Source organism: Callorhinchus milii, unplaced genomic scaffold (assembly GCF_018977255.1).
Source record: "Callorhinchus milii isolate IMCB2004 unplaced genomic scaffold, IMCB_Cmil_1.0 Scaffold5, whole genome shotgun sequence".
In the NCBI taxonomy this organism is placed as follows: Eukaryota; Metazoa; Chordata; class Chondrichthyes; order Chimaeriformes; family Callorhinchidae; genus Callorhinchus; species Callorhinchus milii.
The window spans coordinates 28057625-28085361 of record NW_024704746.1 but is presented as its reverse complement, the minus strand read 5'-3'; the positions used below and the strand labels follow the sequence as shown (position 1 = coordinate 28085361).

At 39.6% G+C, this 27737-nt stretch overlaps 1 protein-coding gene across 2 annotated transcripts in view; it reads right to left on the bottom strand.

Moving 5' to 3' along the window:
• Positions 1 to 27737, bottom strand: part of LOC103185547 (serine/threonine-protein kinase 33) — a 54595-nt gene that overhangs the window by 17087 nt on the left and 9771 nt on the right. Inside the window, exons 3-4 of one of the 2 annotated variants that reach the window (XM_007904108.2) lie at positions 17470 to 17581; positions 798 to 911 (exon numbers count right to left, since the gene is read on the bottom strand). In XM_007904108.2, the coding sequence (XP_007902299.1) occupies positions 798 to 911; positions 17470 to 17550 (195 nt within the window). In that variant the 5' untranslated portion in view covers positions 17551 to 17581. The remainder of the gene's footprint in view (positions 1 to 797; positions 912 to 17469; positions 17582 to 27737) is intronic. The other variant, XM_042335541.1, reaches the window with a different exon arrangement.

The window sequence follows — 27737 nt, the reverse complement described above, 5'->3', positions numbered from 1 at the left end:
CAGTTATCATCTGGGACAGTTTTCTACATGCCTGTTTATGCATTGAAATGATTTAGGAAGGTTGCACTAGATTATAGGACTTTGACCAGACTGAAACTTGTGTCTTTTTGAATATATTCAACCCTGCAGCTATTTATCACGAGTGTGATGAGGTCCTGTCTTACATTACTACTAAATAATAATCTTTGCATTTGATCTTTGCGCCTTATCACGTCTTTGAGACATCTTCAAGCTCTTCACAGAAGATACTGCAAAGTGAATTGACTGTATATTTTGTAGACGAAACGCAGCAGCGAATTGCACACAGCAGTGTCCCACAAACAGTCGTGGATTGAATGACCAAACAATTTTTGGGAGGGATTATTACCCTGGTAAACGATCCGACAATCGACTAACAACTGGAGTCCTACCTACCACTCGGTAAACAGAGGCGTGTGGAGTGAGGAAACTTGCCTAAGGTTTCTGGTTATCCATGAATTGAACACGGGTCCTGTTGCTAGTGAGGCGAGTGGCATAACCAATACAGGACTCCACACGTAGCTTACTCAACTCCATCCATTCTCTTTTCATTTCCTCCCAACCTTTCCTCCCTCCAAACTGGCCGAGATTATCGTATTAAGGAAGACAAAATGCCAATGTTTGTTGAGATTGGTGTTCAACCACTGGGTTTTTTTTCTTGGGGTCCAGTACTCAGATATTGTCACCAGTTCACTTCATCTTTAGAAGCAGATTTTAGAATTCTATGATATATTGTACTTAGTTTAGAGAGTTCCAGATTTTGTAAAATAAAGTGTTACCTTTTCCTTGTTCAGTATTTTAATGGCCCATTTTGTACTTGTCGGAATGTGAGTGGCTTGGATAACAACCCCAAAGCTGCCCTTTCCCAGATTTTGTTCAAACTTGTAGAATTGCTAAAAAAAAAAGAGTTATTATTGAGAATAAGCATTGTGCAAACATAATAGCAATAAATAATTTGGCGTATTTAAATAAAAACAAATACATTTTCTACATGTAAAACACACGTTTTCTGCTTTCTACAAGCAAAATTAGACTTTACAGTGAACAAATTTTCTGCTCATTTAATACAGAGCCTTATTACGTTATTCAGATGTCTCGAAGCACTTCACAGAATATACTGTAGGGTGGATTGACTATTATGTGTGCATTATATTGATTAATGTGAAGGATGTCAGTCCAGAAGAATGAAATACTTTCCTTTTTTTTACTGACAATTTCTCCCCACATCACCTCAGCGCGTTGGGAAGTCCTCCCGACGTGAAAGGCGCTCTATAAATGCAATTTCGTTGTTGTTGTTGTTCTTTGAAACCATGTGAGTCATTTTCCTTTCTACTGGTTGCTTCACGACCTGTTGTGTGGGCATCATGTATGAGTGAGTTAGACCAGTCAGCGTTGACAGGATATTCGGCTGCAGGGGGCATTATAACCAAGTGTTACGCTATCCTCACCTGATGTTCACGTTACAAAAGGCAATAAACTCTGGAGCAAGAACTTTGACTGCAAACCTTTTTGTTCTGTACAGCAATCTCTTACACTGGATGGTGCTTTTACTTACCAGGCTATTGAAGGAGTCTTCACTAGGTAAAATAAAAAGTTGCTTTAATGTTCCGTAAACCCATAACCTTTTGGTTAATCGTAAAGAACAATTTGCCATATTCTTTAGAGCACCATCCTATCGTCTGAATAAACCCAAATCAATAGTCTATGCTGACTCCAAGGCAGCAATGGATGTACTAAGATTGTCCCCAGTGCCTTAAAAAAAACTTACATTTGCTATAGCGCCTTATTATGTTTTTAAGTCGTTTCAAAGCGCTTCATAGAACATACTGTAAAGGGAATTCGCTGTATATTTTGTGGGCGAAATCCGGTAGTCAATTGCGCACAGCAGTGTCCAACAAACAGTTGTGGATTGTGTGACCACATTATTATATTTTTATCTTCCTAAGGTTAGGAAGGGGAAAAATCAGGAGCCCACTGAGTATGAATGGATGAAAAATACTTTCTTCTCTTTGTCCAGCCACATACATGAAAAAATAGACAATTAAAAAGGCTCACTGGTGCCTGTGGACTACTGGTTAGAAGTTTTCTGGCAAGAAATTGATGTGGGACTCTCCTTATTTCATGTCATGAACTTTCTCTCCAATGACATCACGGAGAGGAACAGCACTCCCTGTGTCTGCGCACAACCTCATCACGTAATGTCACATCACACGAAAGCAATTTTAATGACCTGTCTTGTACAAGGGAAAATGCAGAAAAATAACTAGCACACATTCGGCATTTGGGAGTCAACTTATCCAAAGCAAATATAAGTGTTCTGCTTTGCATGATAAAAACAAATGACTTTGAAATGTGTCTGGCAACTGCATTACTTGGCAAATCGTGTATCAATTCCTTAAAACGTAGCTTTGAAGATGTTCAACTAAACAAAAGGATGGTTATTAAGAAAGAATGGAAAGAATTATTGTATTATTATTATTATTATGGTCTCAGGATTCAGGTTTTGGAAGTGAAACATGTATGTTGCAGAAAAATTGTGTTATAGAGGTATAATCTCCCAGGGTTTTGGCCCAAGCTCAAATTGTGAAAGGACACACATATGTGACTTCGAACAATGAGGGTTTGGCGATGCTATAGCAACAGCTTGTTTTGATTTCATTGGACTATCACATTTGCAACACATTGCTCACTAAACACATGCTCCAGTGAGCATCTCAATGGTCTCGCCACAGGAAAACAAGCCAACTGACGATTGCAAATAAAAGCAAAGCAAAATAGTTTATTCAGTGCTCTCTCGGTCAACGTAATAATAAGCCTTGCATTTGCCTTATCGCGACGTTGAGATGTCATTGTGGAGTTAATGGATTGTAAAGCACAGCAATTTTTGATCAATTAAAAATAACCCGGTATCCTCTTTGAAGCACTTTGAGACGTCTCGTAGGTGATAAAGCGTTATATCAAATGCAAGGATTATTATTATTACTTGGACCTTTGCATCTTGAATAGAGGATCTGAAGCAGGGGGTGAAAAAGATGCGTGGGAGGTGAGGGGGAGGGAGTGAAGAGGATCCACTCTTAAACACTTCAATATCGGTGTTATTGAAAGCATCATCTCACTTCAATGCAGGATATTGCCGTGAGGATTACTCACCATCTAAAGCGATAATAGTGTGCTCACCTCGCCCCTTCCAAACAGGTCAATGCTCTTTTAATAGGCTATTGATTGTCATGGTCAGATTACAGGAATGTTTTCTCAGTTAGAACATTTGGAGTTGAGCGCACTGAAGAGCAATGTGTCATCTACACATCAGTCACCACAACAAAGTGCTACAAATTAAATCTCCAACTAAATTGCGTGCACCAAGTGAATGGTTTTAAAATTCCTGGCAGTACTTCCTCGCTAGGCGTGTAAACTGGTAGTTCACAATCTAGCTAAAATCTTTACAGTAATCTGCATTACTGAACTCAACAGATAACCTCATTACCTTGATGGTTCAATTATAGCAGAATACCACACCTTTTTTTTATCTAAAATAATGATTTGCAATAAAAGGGCATTATATATGACAGGTGTTACACATGGCATGTACGCTCACTGGGATTTGTCTGGCCAGAGTCACCCAAGGTATTAAAGTGACAAATTTCGGAGGCAATAAATCGATTGATATTTGCAAAAGTGAAAAAAGGACAAAATCTGCCATGTGAATGTGTTACTGTATATCTGTGCAAAACTCCCAAACTGTATAATTCAACGGAGCCTTCACTCATACACTCTTCAAGTTAATACATTACGTTAATTGTATTCACGGTTTTATGGCAAAATAATGGGAACCCTGTAACACACCAGCACAAAGCACTGAAAATCTCACACTGTTTGTACAGATATGTCATTCAGGCCTCTCTACACCTCCAAGGCTGCCAACAATATATTGGTAATAATCCCTTCCCCCCAAAATAAATACTACTAATAATTTGGTCACTCAATCCACAACTGTTTGTGGGACGCTGGTGTGTGCAATTGCCAGCCGTGTTTCGCCTACAAAATACACAGTCACTACACTTTACAGTATACCCTGTGAAGCGCTTTGAAACGCCTCAACATCGTGAAAGGCGCTATATGAAATACAAGGATTATTATTATTGTCTACTATGGACTGAAAGCACGTCATCAAGAACACAGTAACATTCTTTTAGTATTTAATAACATTAACTACAGAAACATAACATACAGTCGTATTAAACTTATTATAATGTCTCTCCCTATCCCCCAGTGAAAACAGCCTGTCTGCACTCACAGATACGAGTAAGTACTTAGGTGCATTTATATGGCGCTCTTCACATGGGGTAGAGTCCCGGAACACTTGACCTCAAGAGAGGAGGGGGGAAAAGGTGCTGGAAGTCATGCCACAAAAGGAACAGTTGTGTCACATTAATAATAATAATCCTTGCATTTGATTTAGCACCTTATCATGTCGTCTCAAAGCGCTTTACAGAATACATTGTAAATTGTGCGCAACACGTCAGCCAATTGTGCACAGCAGAGTCCCACAAACAGTCGTGGATTTAACTCTGTTTCATAAGACGGAAAATATTTTTCAAATCGATCATTTTCAACATTACTGCCTCATATAGCATGAAGGAAATAACGTTCTGCGTTACTGCTTTCAATGTTACGTCAGTCCCTAATATTCCTTTTTTGTCTTTTAGCTGCTTGTTGAGCTAAATTACATCAAGGTGTGATCATGAGTTAAACTAACAGTTTTGCAAGTGAAGCCCACAGCTTACTAAATGCTGCTGATGCAAATATCCCTTTTTTATACCAATGAGTTGCCCATCTAATCTAATTGAAGTCCCTGTTTAATTTTAGATGCTGTTGCATGAGTTGTGTGCACACATTAGCTAGGCACATATCTCATTTAATGAGCCCCTTGTGAAATAAATAAGTAATGAAATCAATCAGATCACCACATCCTTTAATGCCTGCTTTTAAAGATATATGGCTGATTTTTGTTTCAAAAAAAGTGGAGATGAAGTTCTCTTTTGAACGATTTTCACCAAAAATGCTTTTATCTCCGTCCTCTCGTCTCAGAATGTTATCTAATGAGGTTTCATGTCTCCTGCATTGGATTGAAGAAGCGAATTGCAGCACAAGATTACACGCTTGTTAATAATGATAATCCTTGCATTTGATATAACGCTTTACAACATCTTTGAGACGTCCCAAAGCGCATCACTGAACATGCTGTATAGTGACTTGACTGTATATTTTGTGGGTGAAACGTGACAGCTAATTTTGCACACAGTAGTGACCCACAAACCGTTGTGGATTGATTCTTATTATTTTATTTATTTATTTATTTATTTGACGGGACTATTATCCCTGATAAAGCAATCCACCGATTGACTAATAATTGGACTGCTATTTAACGTTAGGTAAACGGAGCCGTGTGGAGCAAGGAAACTTGGCCAACATTTTGCCCTGACCGAGAATTAAAATCCAGGACCTCTTGCTTGCTAGGCGAGAGCTCTAACCACTGAGCTACAGGACTTCCTCGCAAGAAACTAAATAAAGAGGCATTTATTCATCTGCAAACCCTCACAGCATTAGGAACAAAATGGTTGGCCTCTTGTGATCAGTTATTTGCATTCGAACCAGGGAGAGCAAAGCTGTGTCTAATCTAAAATCATTGCACCACCATTTAATGTTTCTCTCCAGTCAAACATTTGCTATGGGCGGTATTTGAATCCAAACTGTAAAACATAATCATAGCGTGTCAAGACATTTTGAATTGGGTTTTGAATACAGCGACTAAGGTGTAGAAATTGAGACAAGTGTTGTTCAGCGGCTACCATTGTTGATCGATTGTTTTTTAATTTGGTGAAATTGACCAGGAAAGGTAATACACAGTCTGCTGTGTTTAGATGTAATTTAGTAAATTATATTTCCATAAATCCCATAGATAATCATTTGCCTTTTCTTGACAATGTGTCGGAAAATTCCCAACCAGCAGTTTTGTGAAGCAAATGTGGTACGGCCTTCTGGTTTCTCCCTGGACAACATGCATACATTCCCCTTCAAACAGGTCTTGAATACAGAGTAGCTGTCATTGCTGAAGTAACTAAGACACTAACAGATTCCTGCAGCCTGTTCCCATCTTACTCGTGTTAGAGAGAACCAAATTTGTTAACCTCTGACGAGAACCCTCAACATGTCAGGCAGGGTTATTCCAAGTATTGAATAATTCGTATCATCCAATTTAGTTACTGGAATTACTGCTCGATGACCTGAAGCTCCATCTCCTCAGCACTCCCTTTTTTCTAACTACAATAGTCCTTGTAAATAAAGAGTAACTGTTCGATATCTTGCCTAAGCAAGAGGTAGCATTACTCATCTTCTCCCAGTGCAAATATTGCTGAACCTGTTCCAATGGCTGATGACAGACCATACGAGTCAATGATCGCCAAACTGCTTCGCTAGCTACTTAATGGATGTACATTCCTAGCCTGTCAGGGTGTAACTCTATTATTTGGTGGCCATAGATGCACAAGCGACCTATTCAGCTGGACTGAGACCTGAGTCATTCAGCCCACGCCTTAATTACATCTCACTAACAATGATCCTGTGTTTCCAGTACAAAGCCACTTTGAAATGTTGTTCCAAAGCAGTCACAGCTTTTCTTTCCGGTCAATGAAACCGCTTTGTTTACGGTGCAGGGCAATTTTGTCAGGAGAATGGAGAAAAATATGCCAGCCAAAAATTATAGTTAGCAGAAGCTGAGTGAGAGGATGCCAATGTGCCACCCTTTTACCTTTGGGCCCCAAGTTTAAATCAAGACCAGATGCTTTGATGAAAAATCTTTTCTCCCACTATGTTGGCTGTAAGCACATTACATGTCTAGAGCAGGTGTAGTAGGGTTTGTCCAATCGGGGAATGACATTTGCATGTACAAAAACACATTGTTTGGGTAAAGGCAGCTTTGCCTCATCTATTTCGTGTTTTGTGTGACTGTTTGTGGGACACACGTCTGTGCGCAATTGACTGCCATGTTTCACTCACAAAATACACTTTCCAATATATTCTGTGAAACGCTTTGAGATGTCTCAATGATGTGATAAGGCGCTATATTAAATGCAAGGATTATTATTGTTATCAAGACCAAATCTGACCCGAGGGTGCTTGATGCTGCAATTCTTTTCCCACAAAATACCCCACTTTTTACAGTATATCCTGTGAACTGCTTTGAGACTTGACGATATGATAAGACACGATACCAAATACAATGATTATTGTTATTATAATTATTGTGGCAAAATTGGAATGTGTTCCATTCCCTACCACCTTTCATCACTAATAGTTACAAGCACAATATTGACCTCGTTCCCCATTGCTCTCTCAAGCCCTCCCATTTTTGTTTGTACGAGAGGCAAAGAAGTTTTTTCAGGAGGCCATCTTCAGTGTGGGACATGAGTATCAAATAGACTTTGCTAGAAATAATAGAAATGCATTTGTGCATCACATATTGTACACTCATGCTATGTGTTTCATCTTGCACTGAGCTCAGAAAACCAGCACTCAACAGCGGTTACATTTTAATCCCATTATACAGCCGGGAGTGTTATTGTGCCTCCAACATTAACAATCCAATAGAATAGCGACAAAGTTTTAAGCGTCATTCTTTTAGGCTCACAAAGTTTGTTTATTTGCAGTGAAATCCAATTGAATGCTACAGGCATTAGCATCAATTTAATTTAAGGCCCACCTCCTTCCTGCATGTTGTTTTGTGAGTGCGGTACAGAATTGAATCAATCCCTCTGAACCAGATTTATACTGCAACTGTGCCATTGATTTAACGTAGAAACCAAATTACTCCTCACTACATTAGAAGAGGTCATACAAAACCCTTTGATTACGGTAGGAGCAGAAATAGGAAGGTACAGGACGGGTTTGAAGAAGTTAATAAAGTTTTCATAGACATCAGCTACTACAAATCTCTGGATCTTCTTGCCTCAATCCTTCTATCTTGTCTCCTCTCTACCCATCTTCAAATCACACCTGAAGACTTTATCCTCTTCACCCATGCCTTCCATCACCCCCTTCGCAAAGCCACTTGAAATTCTTTTTTTTAAACCAATTGTTCGTGCTGTCGCTCAATTCTAACTCGATATATTTTACTACTAATACTATACTGGATCAGGAATTATTTCTTATTGACTTTTGTAGGTTACTAATAGCACAACAAATCGGTAAAAATAGGTAGAATATCATTGTTTAGATGTTCATTTCTCAAGTAAAGAAGCTTAAACTCACTAAATTAACACTGAAATGACTCACTGTATCAAATGTAAAGATTAAACAGAAGGGCTCAATATTAAAACTGTTAAGATCCATTGACAAAAGCACATGTGGAACTGATATACTTCACTCTTTCACTGGACGAACCCAATTTACAGGAGAATGTGTCTATATTTTTTTCCATTGATGTTAATAAGCCTAATCAGGGAGCTGGCAATTATGAACAGAGTCATTTAATTGGGGCCTCTGGGTATGACTGTATGTATTGGAGGAAAAAAATCTTCTGCTATAGATGCTTCTGACTGCTTATAATAATCTCTAATTAAAAAAAGCTACTAATGTACGAAAAAGTATTGAATGCCATCAAAGCATAAATCTATTAATGATAATTACGATTTACATCTCCCTCTCCTTTCCGTAAATACTCAACCCCTGGTTTCCATTATCTCTAGTGCCTGATATGTATACAACAGCGTAATCAGTATCTATTCAAACGAATAAGAGAGAGAGAGAGAGAGAGGGGGAAAGAAAATCAATGGCAAACTTCGTCAATTCCACCAAACTATTGAAACATATTAATATGTTTCAACCATTTAAAAAAAAACTAAAGGGGTAATATAATCCCTTCAAAAAATGAGAGTAATTTTGTCATTCAACCCACGACTGTTTATGGGGACACTGCTGTGTGCAATTGGTTGCCGCGTTTCACCCACAAAATATACAGTCAACTCACTTAACAGTGTTTGCTGTATATGCTTTGAGACGTCTCGAAGACGTGGTAACGCTCTATATCAAATACATGGATTATTATTATTAATAAACACAGGCCCCGAAAGCTCTGCTCAAGTTGCTTATTTACGTTCATACTTCAGTCCCCAAAGCTTTGTCCTTTTATTGTTATTATTATTTAAACACAGGAACAGACAAGCACAGTGTGCAAATTCCTGAACCTTTCGTTTTCCTTGTGTCAATGCCTGACCAACAGTCATTTTGAAAAATTATAGATAGCAGAGAGTGTGGATTTGCTGTGAGAGAGAACAGGGAATGAGAGTAGGTGGCATCAGCATTCATTAGATCATTCACATTACATTTAAATTACTTCCAGAAACTCATTTAGTATTTAAATCCTCAGATTAGAGTATACACAGCACAGAATTAGGTGGTATAATCCTTTCCATTGCTTGTTAATTACTTAACTAAAGGTACCTTTAATTCCCTATGTACACAAGCATTTACACATGGTTAACACAATTTTCAAATAAACCCCATTAATGCGGTCCTGTGAAATTCTTGTGTGTGTATTTTTAAATGATTTTACTATCTCCAAACTAATACAGGCATTTTTGATAAGTTTCGCCCACAAAGTACACAGTGGATCCACTTTCCAGTGTATTCTGTGAAGTGTTTTGAGGCATTTCAACGTGATAAGTCTCTATATCAAATGCAAGGATTATTATTATTATTATTTTTATAATAAATAGAGAAACTATTTTCACTGGTCAGTGAGTCAGTCACGTTTCGTCATAAATTCAAGCTAATCGCCAGAAAAGCAAAGAGAGATATTAAGAGTATCTCCTGACACAAGGAATCAATTATTAAAAATTGATAATAATTCAAACAGAATCTATTATAGATTTTTAAAATGGAATTAAACAAATATTTGAAAAATTAAAATATAATAGGGCAGAGAGTGAAGGCAGGGATGTGGGACTAAATAGATAGGTTCCCCAATTGGCTCCGGCCTCCAGCTTATCCCTCGTGACCTCCATTCCACCACCAGTGGCTGTGTTCATGAAATTCTTGAACACCTTTCCTCTATCCCTCCCTCTGCCTCGTCCCCTCCTTCCCCATCTTCAGGTCGTAACTGAAGACCTTCCTCTTCGACCTGTGCCTACGGTCACCTCCCCCCCTCCCCACCCCGGCTTCAGCGTCGTGCTCCGACACTGTCAAGTGCCCTGTGTCGCTACCCTGTGTGAGGGGGCGCTGTGTAAATGCAAGTTGCTGTTCTTGTATCTACGCATGGAAATTTCCCTGTGTCTGAAATGGAATGCACACCCTCTTCTTGGAGGGACACACTCTGCTTATCTAGTTCCTGAAAGGATTAGACACAGGTTGGCAAGAGACGAGAAAAAAGCTTAGGGACCCCTGAATGTACGTTGGGGTACTGTCGGAGTTTAACCACATTCCGAGTATTGTCTGACAAGCTTCTTGCTGTTTTTCCAGCTCGGATCACCATACCCATTAGAGCTTTGGCTTGCAGGGTTAACAGGAATTAAGTGGGAAGAATCCCATGAGGTGAGACTGAAGATCTAGATTCATTAAAGGACATAAATAGGAAACAGTCCCAGAAGGCATTCAGGTAAGTAGGGTAAACCTTTGGAAAAGTAAATAGCAATTAACCTTCCACTAGCAACAATTACCTTGAGAATGATCACTGTACAAACTCAAGGGTGTGATTCTAATTAGATAATCAGATATTGCCCACAAAATATACAGACAATACACTTTACAGTATATTCGGCTCGCAAGCAAGAGGACTTGGGTTAGATTCCTGGGCAGGGCGAAACCTTAGGCAAGTTTCCTTATTTCACACAAATTTGTTTACCTAGTGGTAAATAGAAACCCGCTTGTTAGTCAACTGGCGGATTGTTTACCAGCGGTAACAATCCCTTCAATAAACAAACAAATAAAAATAATTTGATCACTCAATCCACGACTGTTTGTGGGACGCCGCTGTGCGCAATTGGCTGCCGCGTTTCTCCCACAAATTATACAGTCAATTCACATTACAGTGTATCCTGTGAAGCGCTTTGAGACATGCGTAATTACAGACAAACGGAAATTTAAAAAAAATCGACTTAAAAAAAACCTCTGAGCCTCTCTGTATCCATCAGCGTCCGTGCTTGTTCCTTGTCACTCACTATAAATACGCTGCATATTTTTATTTCCAGTTTAGACATGTGCCCTCTGCTATCACTTGGGTTAGGATCAGCTGTATGTCTATATGCTCAGAGACACAATGAATAAATGACAAACATTGACTGACAGGGACAGACAGAGAAGCAATTTTGGGATAAAGAGATGCAATTTTTTGAATTTGATACTGGCACTGGGGATAGCGGTGCATACTTTGGTCTTAGGGGAGTTGGGGGGGGGGGTTCCAGGCCCCTTTCGCCCCCTCTCCCCTCCCCACCCCGATCTGCCCCTCCTAGCATTGCAAAAAAGCAATGTTCAATTCCCACCAGCTCCAGTTGATCATCAGCAATTGTGCATGTGGAAGCATAGCCTAGAGCCATTATAAGTTAACACGGTATCGATCCAAATCATACTGTTGGTCAATAGTTCAATTGATAGCAGGAGTTAGATATTCCGAATTATCTCCTATTTGCCACTGACAACAACCCAGCACACACATAATCCCCCCAGGTTCCTGATGCCAGGAGGAGTAAATTTGACTTCAAATAATAATAATAATAATCCTCGCATTTGATAAAACAAATAACATCAAAGATTTGGTTCTTGAATCGGGTATTTTCCCCCTTCCCCTTCCTCTTCTGAAGAAGATTTGCTTCTTTCTATTGAGATAAGCCATTTCGTGGGAAACAGCTCCGTAGATACCACATCTACTTGTCACTTACCCTATGACTATCATTGCATTCATGCATGTGTTTTAATAGTGTTGGCAGCCTGTTTAAACATGGAGGAAATCATAGCTACACCCAAAGTCATCCAGCAGCTGTTGCTACTGTTGCTAGATTTTGATGAGGAGCAGGAATCCTGTATTTTGAATTCCTCCTTTCCAGTTTAGGCACGTGAGCTCTTAAAGTGCCCCCTACTATTGCCTGGGTTAGCATCAGCTGCAAGTCTGTATGCTCAGCGACACACTGAATAAATTAGCTAAGCCATCAGAGGAGCTTATTTCCCAAAAAGTTTACCAAATATTTGCATGTAGACTGAAGTGCTCTTTAGTTATATGTGCAATGTGCACGCTGTGTGTCTAGTCACTAGAAGAGTCATTTATGTCTTCTTCACTTTAATTTAAGAGCAGAGTAAGTAAAAGCAGTTAGAGAAGGCAGCATGACTCGAAGAGGTAGGAAACAGTTGGGGGCGTAGCAGGCAGGTTCATCTTCAGCCTTCGTTGCGAAGTACAGCACAGTATAAACTGGGCATTTTCCTGAGCCAGTGGGTGGTAAATACAAATGTTGCAGTGAGATTATAGGTCTGGATGGAGCAGACTCAAAGCAGCGTGAACACTGACATCTCCAGTCCAGTGTGCACACTGTACTTCAATATTATACATTTTACAGCCATTGACTTCTCCAGGAGTAAGTCTTTGCAACTTTGCAACCCTAGAAGATATTTTGCATTATCTCCGTTCGGTTTCTATAAAGCAGTTTGGGATGTTAGCAATGTGAAAGCTGTTACATAGCATCATGGAGTCCAGTCACATATTGGTTAGGGCACTCGCCTCGCTATCAACAAGACCCAGGTTCGATTCCCAGGCAGGGCAAAACCTTAGGTAAGTTTCCTTACTCCACACGCCTATTTACCTAGCAGTAAATAGGAACCTGCTTGTCAGTCGATTGGTGTATCCCCCTCTTTCCGGGTGTTGTAACGCCTCCTCCCAAATAATGGTAATAATAATAATAATAATTTGGTCAAATCAATCCACGACTGTTTGTGGGCTACTGCTGTGTGCAATTGGCTGCTGCATTTCACCCACAAAATGCACAATCGTTCCACTTTACCTTGCGAAGCACTCGAGACATCTCAATGTCATGATAAACTGGTACATCAAAATGCAAGTACAATGTAAGTAGAAATTGGTGTTGCATCTTCAGCTATGGGAACAATTTCAGTGTTTGCACTTTAGAATCAAGTGTTTGCCATGTCTGATAAAACGCTACATGATTTTCTACAAGCAGAAAATTAAGAGTACAGAACCACGGACAATTAAACCAATGAAGTTTATCTTCAACCAAGCTGTAAACACTCTTCAGGCTCACTTGCGCTGTGAGCATGTGGTTTAAAATTGCATTCTGCAATGCTCTTTTAAATGGTTTGCTGGTGTGAAGTTATTAGACATGCTTTTCATGGACTGTTAAATACGTTGGACCCTTGTACATTATTCCCCTTCAGTCACTCTACTTTAGATCAATCCCTTCTTACTTGGGTTAAGAAGCTTATCCTCTTCTCATTCTATGTCAAAATGACAGTAGCAAAATAACTTGAGAATAACTCTTTGGGACTCCATCGAATCTAGCAGGTAAAATGTCTGCAAGATGTATTTCGTTTCTTCGCGGATTAGATAAGGATTTTTTTTCTGTTTCAAAACGGAACGTTTTTAAATATGGAAAACCTCTTCAAAGGTAAATTTTCGCACAGTTTTGAAGACATCAAACAGTCAAAAATTCCGTGTGCGAGCGGTGTTTGCAAGTTTCAATACGTGCATTGGATCATCTGTCAAAAGCATTGTCCTTTAATTTGTGGTGCTCAGTATCAGAAATAATACATGTATAGAAGACACTCCTTTAATTCACAGCAATGGCACGTTTCTAATCTGGTTATAGTCTGTAGGTTTGATGGTGAAATGGCACTGCACTTTCCAAGAAGGTGCATTTCAGTGAGTTGCTGCAGTTAGCCCATGTTGAGCAACATTAATGTTCCAGAGAGGATGCTGCACTCAATTTGGATTACAGTTGCATCAATGCTTTCTTGTAACAACTCAGCCTTAATCCCACTCTCTGATTGTTATCATCAAAACTGTGAATCAGAAGCTTGGACAATTTAAGAAGGGCAAAATATATTTTGAAACATCTTGGCTGCTTGCAATTTTCCTCAACGTTTCTACCTTTTGTTCTTGTGTCCAGAAATTAAGGGTGAGATATTCTGCTGGTTAGTAAAATTCAAGTTCACAATGGCAGAATCCCATTTAACAGACATAAAAGTCAGGAAAATAATCCTTTCTAAGTGCTTCGAAATAGCATTCATCAAACGGAATTAATTTTCCAATCTTTAGATACTTTCGAAAATGTTATTTTAAACGTTTGAAAATAGGAAGAGAATTGGACAATTGTAAGAAATTGGTTATTAAAGGCTTCTGACTTCAGAACAAATAAATCACACACCTCCTCACCTTATTCGTTTAGGAATTTATCAAATATTAAATTTATCAATTTCAGGCATCCTGTGTTATTCTGGGACTTAAAAGTTCATATTAACTTATTCCTCTTCCTGCCCTAGGATTCTGTAATAATACTCAGTGTTTGCAAGCCATTTAGAATCCACTTGTGTCACTCAATAGCTGTTGGAATTAATGTTTTGTGCTGGTGCCTTTTGTACTAGAATAGGGGAGACTGGACTCTGATTAAAGTGCTAACCACAAAGGAGTCTTTTAAATTAGATCTCCAACACTAAAACACTCGGGGACATTCCAAATAACAATTAGTGAATAGGACACAAGAACTGCCAGACAATAACGCAGTCTGGGATCCGCTTGTGGTGCTTTTAATCTGCTAAACTCGTTCCAGGAATATAGCCTCTAAGATGCCTAATTATTTAGGCCATTCGAATTATTCCTTAACAGTTATCTATTTCCCATTGAGTGATACAATACAAAATTACACACGGCACCTTTAACATCGAGAGGACGTCCCAAGGCGCTGGACAGTCAGGGATTTGGACCCGAGCGGAGGTGGGGGGGAGTGAGGGGTGGGGGTTGGGATCAGAAGTGGGGGGAGGGCACGGAGGGTGGGGGTAGGATGGTCGCCGAAGGCGCGGTCGAAGTGGAGGTTTTTGAGACGTGCCTTGAGGGAGGGAGCGAGGCGAAGGAAATGTGGGTGGGGGCAGAGAGGCTGAAGGCCCGACTGCCAATAGTAGGGCGGGGGACGTGGAGCAGTCCGGAACCTGCAGAGCGGAGGGAGCGGGCAGGTGGATGTGGGGTCAGCAGATCAACAGAGGTCGGTGGGAAAGGATACTGTGTTTTCTGCTATATTAACACATGGAGGATAACATTGTGTATTAATATCGCACTGTAAGGCACAATACCTTTAGCCAGTGAGTCTTCAGGCAAGTTAGATGTATGATGCGGCTGACACCAAGAGCCAAAGGCAAACCTACTCCTGGGCTAGCTCCTGGGCAGAATGCAGGGAGGAGTCATGTGGAGCAAATACAGTATGTGTTTGAGGCTGTGCCAGATATTGACTGTCGTTTGCGAAGCTGTTGAAACCCAGTGTTTAGGTACATGTAAGATTGCTGTGATGAAAACAGCGTATAGATTTTCTGGCACTTCTCCCTTCGAACCTAATAATTTATCAAAGAATTACGCCAAAGAATTGTGGTTCAATAAGAAGGCCTCACTTTTACCAACAAATACCCAAAAATATCATTCTTAATAATAATAATAATAATAATCCTTGCATTTGATGTAGCGCTTTTCACGTCGGGAGGACGTCCCAAAACGCTTCACAGAACACACTGTAAAGTGAATTGACTGTATATTTGTGGGCGAACGCGGCAGCCAATTGCGCACAGCAATGTCCCACAAACAGTGGTAGATTGAAAATGACCAATTTATTATTGTTTTGTTTTGGAGGGATTATTATTAGGCTCTGTGTGGAGTAAGGAAACTTGCCCAAGGTTTCGCCCTGTGCCTGGAATTGAACTCAGGTCTCTCACTTGCAAAGTGTTTGATATTAGTGTTTGATATTAGTGCCTTATCGTGTTGTCAAACATCTCAAGGGGTTTCACAGGAATATACTATAAAGTGTAGTGACTGTACTTTTGTAGGTGAATGTGGCAGCAGATTTGATTGCAGCTTTGTCCCACAAACGGCAATGAAGCGAAGGACCAATATTTTTCTGGATGAATGTTGGTCAGAACACTGGGAGAAACTCCATCACTTGTTCACTAGTGCCAGGTTACCAGGAAGGGTGGTTGAAGCCAGGATGCTGAACTAATTAAGAAAAAAACAGCTTGATGCTCTGTTGGGATCAAATGGGATGAAGGGACTTCTTCATCTGAACCTCTCTTGTGATCTTGTCAACATGGTTTTGGAGTCTTCGATGACCCTCAAGTAAATTCAAAATATACAGAATAACTTGGAAACCAGGAACTGTCTAAATCAAACATTGATTTGTTTAAAAGTCAAATTATTTGCAGGTCAAATCAAATGCAATAATAATGATAATAATAATCCTTGCATTTGAGATAGCGCCTTATCACATCTTTGCGACGTCTCAAAGCGCTTCACAGTATATACTGTAAAGTGAATTATTATTAAAATGTCTTAAAAGTGCGATTTCCACGTGTTTAACTATTTTCTCGGGTGTAGTACTTGTGTCCTACTTTGTGCTCCCTGATGTGGAAACCGCAGGTCTGTCTAGCTGCAATGCTCTCAGATTTGCATTTCCCAAGTGTTCAGCACATTGCTTTCCAAGTAGTGTAATTCTATAATTACCTCCCGAGGGTTAACAGCTCTTTGAGCACAGGGAATCTGCCACTTGCTGCCCTCCGCACCCTTTGATTGAATATTAGCTTTTCTTTGAACGCAGGAGCATTGCATATTCAGACAGGGTGTTTTGACCCATAGAAAGTGATTACAGTTGTACAGCATCTCCACCATCAAAGTATGACCAGCTCCATGTGGTAAACTACAGCACAGGGAGAAACTCCCTTCTCTTTCACGAGTCGTGCCGTGGTATTGTTCATGTTCACCTGAGCACGTAAACGGGACTGATTTAATACTTTATATGAAGAATGGCATTCCCAACAATGTAACACCCTCCCCGCCAGAAATACGGTGGAGTGTCAGCGTAGACTATGTGGGTTCAAGCCCGGATGTAAGGCTTGAAACAAAACCTTATGACTCAGATGCGAGAGAGCTACCAACTGAACTAGGCTGGCACACACACATGCACACATACACACATCTTATTTAATGCTAACAAGTTAGATATTGCAGCCATTGAAGTACACCGCAGAGGTTATTACATATCAGTGGCTTACAAATTAAATATCACACCTTAATGTTTTTTTTAAAATTATGATGATGATTGTTGATATGCTTTTCAAATGTAGGGTCAAGGAATTAGGACTCAATTCTGAATTCTGAAGGGTCGGAAGGAAAAGTTTTAAGAAAAGGTGGGACAAGGTTCTTACCTTAATCACAGACTCGTCCTCTATCCTGATGTGAGGTGTGGTGCTTTCCATGCTGTTGGAAGCAGAGCGCTGAAAAGCCATTTCTGCGAAGGAGAATCGAATCCAGTTCTTGCTTTTTTAACGAAAGAGAGAATGGTACAAACAGTATTATTATTTGGTCCTTAATGGGTCGGATTGCATATTTCAAAACAAACAGTGTTTATCACAAACAGTATTTCGCCCACAAAACATATACTCAATTCACTTTACAGTTTATTCTGTGAAGCACTTTGAGACGTCTCGATGACATGATAAGGCAGTGTATCAAATGCAAGGATTACTATTGGAGTAAGTGGAGTAAGGAAACTTGCCTAAGGTATACTTGAGCAACACATTTAAAAACAATGTGATGAACATAGCATGTCAGTCAGGGGATCAGCTCTGCTTGATTGACAGATACATTTATGCCAACAATAATTAAGCAATGATTTTGCACGCTTCACAGTACCTTATGAAATGTTATAAGTTTCACCCCCATTGAGGTTTGGTGAAACAATCTTGAATATCATTTTGACCACTCAGATTGCACCTGCACAGTTTGACGGCCTTCCTACCTCTATACTACTTTGAGTGTGAACAGAACAAGACATGCTTCAAAGATTCTTAGAAATACACTTATAATATGGAGACCTTAATTTCAGTGCAGCTTCATGACAACCAGAATGTTCTGTTACAGTGGCATAAGCAAGAACATTAATATAGTGCGGATCTACTGCAGAAACATGATGAATAGAAATACTTCCACTATTGACATTTTGAGACCACTAAATACATAAAAAAATCTCTTACATCTTCGTTTTTTNCTCATAATGAGCTCCCATAAGTATTATCATTTGCAAACCGTCAATTGGCAAAACTTCACACTAAAAATTAATTTCAGTTAACTAACTGAAATACTGACTTTAATCACCTTCCGAGCGCTCAGCTCTGAATCATATTACTGGTATCTTTATATTCAACCTCTTTGGCTGCTTCCTGGAATAGAAGCCTAATACTGCAGCATGTTCTTGTCTCACAGTTTTTTTCATGTTGTGAAGTGATGTCTTCTGTGGGCTTACGAACACAACACAACAGCACGTCCGTGTTTTGAGACTGCATAATGGAAGCACCAAAACTGACATACCTACAGATCCCAGCTCACTTGTACAACCTTATTAAAACTACAAGTGAGTTAACAATAATGTCTCACTAATATCTCTAGCTTATTCATTAGCATTTATCACCAGTAAAGCAATGGCCACATTTAATGTATTAACGCTGTTGCGACTCAAAGGTTCATTGTTCGCAGGAATGTTTCATTGACTGATAGCGTTGGCCGTTCAGGCCGGCTATCACTTTCACAATGGCAATGCTTTTTCAACAGTTACAAAGGAGTGAACCTGCATTGTAATCCGATCTTGATTAGAACGTACATGCAAGAACTTCTGAGGCTACATCTTACAAGATATTAGGATATCTTAAGCTATTCGTCTGTTTTGAGAATTTTAAACAACTCTGTATTATCAGGAACGTAATGGCAGACTTGCATAGCTGCCAACATTTATCACATGGAAATTCCTGAGAACAATGTCCCTTTAAATCACAAGCTGATCTGATTCTGGCTTTAGTACAGGTTGACAATGCCAATAAATAGGTTAAGGAACTGAATACACTTTCTTTTCATTTTAAACATCAAGCCATTAAATGGGAGGGTCTTTTTGGAGCCAGGATTGTCGTTAAATAAACTAAAATTGTTCAATAGGAAAACAAATGTAGATTTTTTTTGACACAATTCAGAATTTTAAATCTTGTTTAAAAATACATTTTAAGAAGCAATTTTCTAGAAACACCAAGAAGGGAATCCAAGATACACCTTCAATTGTCTGACTAGTAAATTAAATGTATCTCCACAAGGGAAGCTCTATTTTTTAAAATGTTTGTGAACAAACTTTTAAAGTTGATGATTTGTTCCAGTGTATTTCTGCGATGTGTCTAGTATTAATGAGTCATTCTATTCTATAGTATGATTACTTAGTATGACAATCCAGCTCTCATGCGTTCATGAAGCAATTTCATTAGAATTATGATTAAATGTAATTTCATGCTAATATTCAAGAGTAAAATGAAGCAGCTCACTGTCAAAACAAATAATCAAAAGGTTACAGATTTAGTGCTTTTTTTCTTATAATTTTCATCATGGCAATAAAATATATCACTTAGTATTAAAGGTCAAGGAATGACAGTTTCTAAATTGGGGTAGAAAGGCTGCAATTCAATTGACCAAAATGAAATGATCCATTTTCAATGCAGCATTTATTGCATCAGTACTCCTACTCTCGGAGGCCTGTGGCATTAACCCTTAAAGTTCTTTGAACACATTTGCTCCTTTACATCTTCAACTTCCAGATTTTAGAGTAAGAAATAGAGGGGTACAATAATAATAATAATAATAATCCTTGCAATCAACATAGTGCCTTATCATGTCATTGAGATGTCTCAAAGGGATTAACAGAATATGCTGTAAAGTGGATTGACTAATTTGTGGGTGAAACACGACAGCCAATTGGACACAGCAGTGTCCAACAAACAGTTGTGGATTCAGTAACCAATTTTTTTTGGTGGGGGTGGGATTATTACCCCCAGAAAATGATCCATCAATCAACTAACAACCATTAAGGATTGATTTACTCATATCTATAATGTAGCTGTTTCATTCTTTCATGTTTCAGCCTTTCATTTGTTTGAAAACCTACAAAATCACATACGAGTCAATAAAAAGATACTCCCGTCTCTTAAAATAAATGATGATCGCTGGAAGAAATAATTGATTCCAGTGTTTGAAGTTAAGTATAATTAAGTAGAAATGTTTTAACTAAATAGAAATGGTAAAACATAAGTAGGTGAATGACAAAAACAGACTGGTAATGAAAAACTAAGGATGTAGAGAAGAAATGAATGGAAAAGCGGATGCAAGAGGAGGGTAATTTATGTGAATTAATAATCCTTGCAGTCGACATAGCAACTCATCATGTCATTGAGACGTCTCAAAGAGCTTCACAGAATATACTATAAAGTGAATTGACTGTATATTTTGTGGGTGAAACGGAGTGACCAGACATGGATCGAGTGACCATTTTTTTTGGAGGGATTATTACCACCCAGAAAAGCGATCTGTCAATCGATTAACAGACAGATTCCTACTTACTTGCTGGGTAAACAGAGGCTTGAGGCATAAGGAAAGTTGCCTAAGGTAAATGAATAAATTTACTTGAATTGAAAACTGTTAGTTAAGTATTCTTTCAATGAAGATGATTATGTAACCATTTTTCCATCACCCCCGCCCCCACCCCCCAAAAAACAGCAATGCCCACTGAATAACAGTAGGCATGTTTGATGGAGATTTATTTTGTTCGAATTTTTCTTCTCCCCCAAGTTCATTCTCTGTATAAAAAATAAGCAGCTAACATTTACACACTGGCAAGTTTGTTATCACTCACTCTCCACTGTCTGTTTAAAGGACACACAGAAAAACATCCAAAACAACAAATTAGCGATTTAATTTCTCCTGACAGCTACCTCATCTCTGGACCTTTCTCACCGCTTTAATTTATGGCACAAATCCAGGGCGATGTCAGGCAGACTGACAAATTGGAAATTTAAAATCGAGATCTGACATTTACACAGATGTACTGCATTTCATAAGTTTTTATTTTCATTTTATAAGGAACCCTTTAGTGCCATACTTCATGGAGCGTGCAGTGCAGTGCAGTGCAATGCCCTGCCAGGCTTGTTCAATTCACTGCGACTTTGGTGTACTTCACCTTTCCATGTACGGGGTGATTATGTGCTGAGTAGATAAACCCTGATGTATGGGGTTAGTGGTGGTGCAATTTTTTTTGTGTGCAGGTTTTAAATGTCGATAATATCCCTGCTCCAATAATAATCGATTCGATGCCCTTAAGGGACCTAACAAGACCAGTACTGTTCTAACTGAGGCTGACGGAATAAATCCTGATGTGAGTGCGATGGTAAATATGGTGAATACTTCTGAAACACTAACACACATATCCTCCAAGTTCAGGGAGTGAAGCCCCTTTTTGATAACGAACATCACTGATTCCTTGTACTCTTGTAGACATTAATGTGCGATGTTCACCAACTCAAACTCTGCAAGTATAATAGGAAATACCTGGAGCTTAGTGCATAGACCTGGATAACCTTTACATATACAATATCAGCCACTCCAAAGAAACTCTCATGTCTCAGCATTTCCTAACCACTACAAGAAAATCAGACGTGTGGAGTACATCTCTGACAATGTCTCTCTGTCATCAATTCAGTGTATCCTGCTAATCCCAGAGATGTCTGCTGTAAGTGCTTAAAGCTACAAGTAGCCAACAATGCAGGATAGGAGTCACTTTAAGAGCCACTGGCAGTATTTTTTGACTGATCACCAGTCGACAGAGTGCATATATCCATTGCGTTGCAGATTTAACATCAGTCTCCTTACACATCGCTGCTTCATAAAGTCCAGGTACATTGTACGTGCTCTCTCTCTCTTAAACAGTTTATGAGAGATACCTATGCTTTTGTGATGTATCCTTTGGGCTTTTGCCCTACTCCAAGATGATCATAGAGGATAACACTGCTTGATACCGTTCCAAAGAATCACAAAATGTACTTGGATTTGCAATAAGTAGTGTTGCCCAAAAATGTGAAATCTACGTACCTAGATTGAAATCCAATCCTCTCTTCACAATAACCCTGAACAAAAGCTAGCAAAAAGCGATATTTTATAACCCAGCAAACCAAGGCCAGGAAAGAATTGTTTAGAATGCCACTTACTGCTTACCATTAAAGGAGACTTAATCGCCTTCACTGGGTTGTGGTGCACAGGAGAGCAAAATACATTAATGGGGTCCCCAAGCCTTGGCTCTTGCTAACCTGCGCCTAATACTTTCTGGAATTAGGTAAGCAGGATGCGTCTCTCCATGGAGACAGAGAGAGAGAGAGCATTCCATTCCAACGATCTATCTCTGGGATTTCTATGGATCTCTTAGTTTGGTTTGGATGCTCTTAAGCACGGTGATGGGTTTCCGTACATGTCATCTAATGAAATAAATAAATAAATAAATAAATGAATAAATAAAGGGACCAAAATCAGTAGAGTAGAAGAGAGGCAATATTATGTCGGTGTACACCCTTGACGAGTGATGAGAGCTTTTCCATCCAGCAAAGGATAATCACATGTTTGTGCCTCACTTATATGCAAAGATTGTCTGAAGAACTATTCTTTCACTGTCATCTCAGTTTCAGTTAGCTTTCCCTCCTGCTTTTGCCTGTATGCTCCTTGTGATGAATGTTGCTGTGTGTAATTCCACCCCTGAAATCTGTAATCACTCAATTCCTTCTTAAACTTCTTTTTTCTTCTTTGAGGCATATTTTAAACTTGTTCTGTTGCTCTTGGCCTGATCTATTGTTCCACGAATAAGTTTATTTCCCACCCTCACTCTTCCCCAACCTTGAATATTTTATAAACAAGTGAATATTTCATCATCATCAGTGATAGATGATAAATATCTGTAGATGTGAGGCTGATCAGATAACTCACAAATGAGAAAGTCACAAGTGAGTTATGGTCATCTCACAAGTGGAGATATTTATCATATCACATGGATGATCATGACATATCCAATTTGTTAACACTTGCGGTAGGCTTCCAATTGGAAAAAATGGAATTTAATAAACATTTTTTAAAGCCCTAAAAATCAATTAAAACTATGTTGTGGGGTCAGTCTGTCATTATGATGTATACCTATAAGCAATGTTGGCCAGAATTTGTCCATTCTGTTGCAATATCGCCGCAGGTTTACTGTGAATTTTTATTTTGACAGTAACTCACTGTTGCTGGGATGTTGTAAAATTGGCATTTCTTGCAAGGAACTAAACTGAGATCTAATAAATTGTTACATAATGTCTAAAACACTAATTAATCCTCTTGCTAAAGGGTGGATTGGCAAAATAAGCCAAGCTACCAATTTCTGCACTTTTGGGTTGTGACAAACAAGTACACCACAAGACGGAGTTTAAGTAAGCTTTAATACCTTATACTCTTATCATGCTAATGTCAGCCTGGCTCAGTTGGTAGCTCTCTTTTGCCTCAGAGTCAGATGGTTTGGGTTCAAGCCCCACATCAGGACTAGGAACACGTATAGTTTAAGCTGACACTCCGATTGCAGTGCTGGTGTGCGCTGCCTTCAGATGAAACATTAAAAGTTCATATGAGGCTCCATCAGCCTGTCCAAGTGGATGTTAAACATCCCACAACACTGGAGAGCAACTTCCTTCTCCGCTAAGGGAATTCAGAACAAAAACAACAACAACTTACATTTATATTGCGCCTCACACGCAGGCGAGTGTCCCAGATCACTAAATAATTATAATAATATTATAATAATAATAATCCTTGCATTCGATAGAGCGCCTCATCACGTCTTCGAGATGTTTCAAAGCGTTTCACAGAATATACTGTAAAGTGATTTGACTATATTTTGTGGGCGAAATGGGGCAGCCGATTGCGCACAGCAGCGTCTCACAAACAGTCTGGGATTTAGTGACCGATTTATGATTTTTTTTAAGAATTGTTATCCTCCTGGAAAAGCGATCTACCAATCGACTAACAATCGGGTTCCTACTTACTGCGAGGCAAACAGAGGCGCGTGGAGTAAGGAAACTTGTCCAACATTTCGCCCTGCCGGGAATAGAACCAGGTCTCTCGCTTGCGAGGCGAGTGCTCTAACCACTGAGCTACAGGACTAAATATCTGGAATGTTAACAGTATTGGATAAGAGAGGTACAGAGTTACTCACTTTTGAGTTTAATTCTTTGTGACGTGACAAGTCCATATAATGAAGGATAATTGGAAACATTGATGTTAAACAATCTCTGAAACTCTGCTTCATCACTTTTGCTTTCAAACCCACTGGTACCAAATCCCCATTCTGGCAAATCAGATTTCTGCGTGGCCTGCATTGTGCACAGCGAGGCCAAACAGTCAACATAACATAATAATATAATTAATCTAACAATATAACAATGCAGTATAAGAGTATAATATGCAGCAATTTCTCAATAATGCATCCGAGTGGCAATTTCTTTTTAGTAACTGTAATTACACAGTGCACATCAGGCTGACCTGCCAGAACTCTGCTCCGAGAGAACTGTGTCAGAGTGGAGTTTACGCAAATCAGTCTTACATATTTTCATTTTCTTTATTCTCATTAGAAATTGACAGATATTAGATCTTATCATCTGGAGTCCTGTAGGGTATTGGGTAGAGCACTTGCCATACAAGTTCTGTTCGTGTTCTATTCCCGGGTGGGGCGAAACATTAGGCAAGTTTCCTTACTCCACACGCCTCTGTTTACCTAGCAGTAAGTAGGAACCCGGGTTGTTAGTCAATTGGGGGATCGCTTTTTTGGGGGTAATAATCCCTTAAAAAAATGTACAATAATAATTTGGTCACTCAATTCGCAACTGTTTATGGGACACCGCTGTGGGCAATAGACTGCTGGGTTTCAGTCAATTCACTTTACAGTATATTCTGTGAAGCGATCGAAGACGTGATAAGGTAATAAATCAAATGCAAGGATTATTATTATCATCATTATCATCTTAAAATTAGAGCTGGATCAGGACGAGGGCTACTGATCACCTCAAACTTTAGTATCACTTGAGGCTGCCACAGCTTGCCTATGCCACTGTGTATTGGGAGATCTGAGAGCTATCTTCCTTGCTGCTATCTTTCCTGATTTAGATACAGAATGGTGGCTGACTAGTTGGGAGTTCTGTACAGTCACCAGATGATAGCGGCAGCTAAGTATCCCCAGGCAACTTGAATGGAGTCCTGCAAGGATATAATCTCGCTCTCTCATCGGTGCAAGCCAAGAGGTACGACAGAAATTTATTTCTAAAAGAAGAACAGCTCGACAATAAACGCTGCCATTCATAATAATCCAATGATCCTCGGTGCCTCTGTGTTGGCAGATGATGCCACGACTCCGAGCCAGGGGGAGTGGGGAGGTGACTGTAGGCACGGTTGAAGAGAAATTTCTTCAGGCTTGACCTCAAGATGGGGAAGAAGGGGGCAAGGCAGAGGGTTAGAGGAAGATTGTTCCAGAGTTTGGGGGCGTAGTGGTTGACAGTGCAGCCACAAATGATGGAAAGGAGGGCACGAGGGACAGGAGGAGGCCGGAGCCAGTCGAGCGGAGGATACAAGATATTGTTCGACAGGTGTCTCTTCTCCCACTTCCAGCCTCCGACCTCTCTCACCCCGTTCTTTCTCAATAATATCAATAATTATCGCGCATCGGAACTTTTCCCCCTTGTTCCTCCTGAACAATAAGTTTTTCCATCCTTTCTGCATTCTCATGGTGTTGAAACCCTTGCATTTCCCATCGTAATTCATTCTTTCCCAGGAGCTCAAAAACACGAAACTCCTTACTCCCTCAGTGTCTCTTTCCTTTAACAATGTACAGACATTGAATAGCCAACGTTGGCATCACAAACCACTATCTGCCTTCTTTCCAGCCTTGGTGGTTTCTTGTGCTGGAACACACTTACTCTATAGTGTATTAAACATGGTTTGCCTACTTAAGAGAGGAGGTACAATGCACTGAATGCTTGCACTAGCAAACTTTTGTCCTGTATATTACCTTCTCGCCGAGCTGTTACACACAAAGCCTACAGAATAATAGTGTTGCAGTGAGGGTTTGTATCGTTAAGACCCCAGGTGAAACGACAACATGAAATGCTCACCTGAAAAGAAAACTATGACAGTATCTTGATTTGTTCAAAATGTTCCGACTTCCAGCCCCGGCTCTCCTGGATCCTAAACGCCTGAGTGGAACATTCCTTTTGTAGGCTTCCCATCTTGCTGTTGCATGTCTGACTGGGTGTGAGTGGATCTCTAGGGGTGACCAGGGAATCAGTTCATGCCTTAGTCACACCCCGGTCAATGCTAGAAGCCAGTCCCACTCACAGGAATGTAGTTACGCAACAGGAAACACAGAGCTCCTGCCTCATAGCTCTGAGCTCTGTTGCTGCTGCTGATGAAATCAAGATAATGGATCAAAATCGACCTGAAGAAATCTCATCTCAACCGCACCGTGTGAAGAATAGCCAGCCACTTGGTGCAAGTCAAGTCACGTTCCAAACCGATCGAGCAACAGTTTTTTATATAATAATAATCCTTGCATTTGATGTGGCGCCTTGTCACGTCGTCGAGACGTCTCAAAGCGAGGCGAGCCCTCGAACCAATACGCTATCGGCTACAGAACTCCACAAATAAATCAAAAATAAATAAATGATGTTATTTTTCTACACCGAGAGGGGGAAAGAGGAGATATTCACAAACCTAAGAAGTCTAGACACGCATTGCTTGGAGAGATCGGGGGAGAGAGTTCCAAAGCTTCGGGGCACAGTGGCTGCCGATAGTGGAGCGGAGGGAATAATAATAATAATAATAATAATAATAATAATAATAATAATAATAATAATAATAATAATCCTTGCATTTGAGGGACAAGCAGGAGTCCAGAAGTCACAAAAAATGGAAATCTTTTATTTGCGGACATCACACTTTAGATCCTGTTATCTGGAAACCTGAACTGCAGTGAGTGAGTACGATGAAAATCTTTAGTTTATTTCTGCAAATCTATTTTGGTAAATCTAGGAATCTCAATCAAGCAAACAGGGAGCCCTGTTAACCAGAACTTAGACACACTGTCTCATAGGGATTCTGGTCAGACACAGCATCATCAAAAGTGAAGTTACCACCATTCGATTTAATGGGATATCTTATTCAGGATTCCCATGAGCACAAATGGGACACTGTTAAATCATCCGCTGTGTGAAGAATCACCTATATGTTAATGTTCTTTCCTTTTGTTGTTGGTTCATTATACAACTATTCATAAGCTCCACATCTGGGAAGAAAATGATTTTATTCAAAAGTTTGGATCAGATTCACTTGTCTGAGTATCCATTGTGAGTAAATGCACCACTAAAGCTATTGAACTTAAAGATACAGAAAACTCCAGGTTTAAATTTAGATCTATCGTGAGTTAATTGTTCTCTGGTAGTTTAGCGATGGGGGAACTACAGGTAGCGTCAGTGTCCATGGCTATCTTCATGGCTGTTTGTGGAACATTGCTGTATGCAAATTAACTGCTGTGTTTGTCCACAAAATA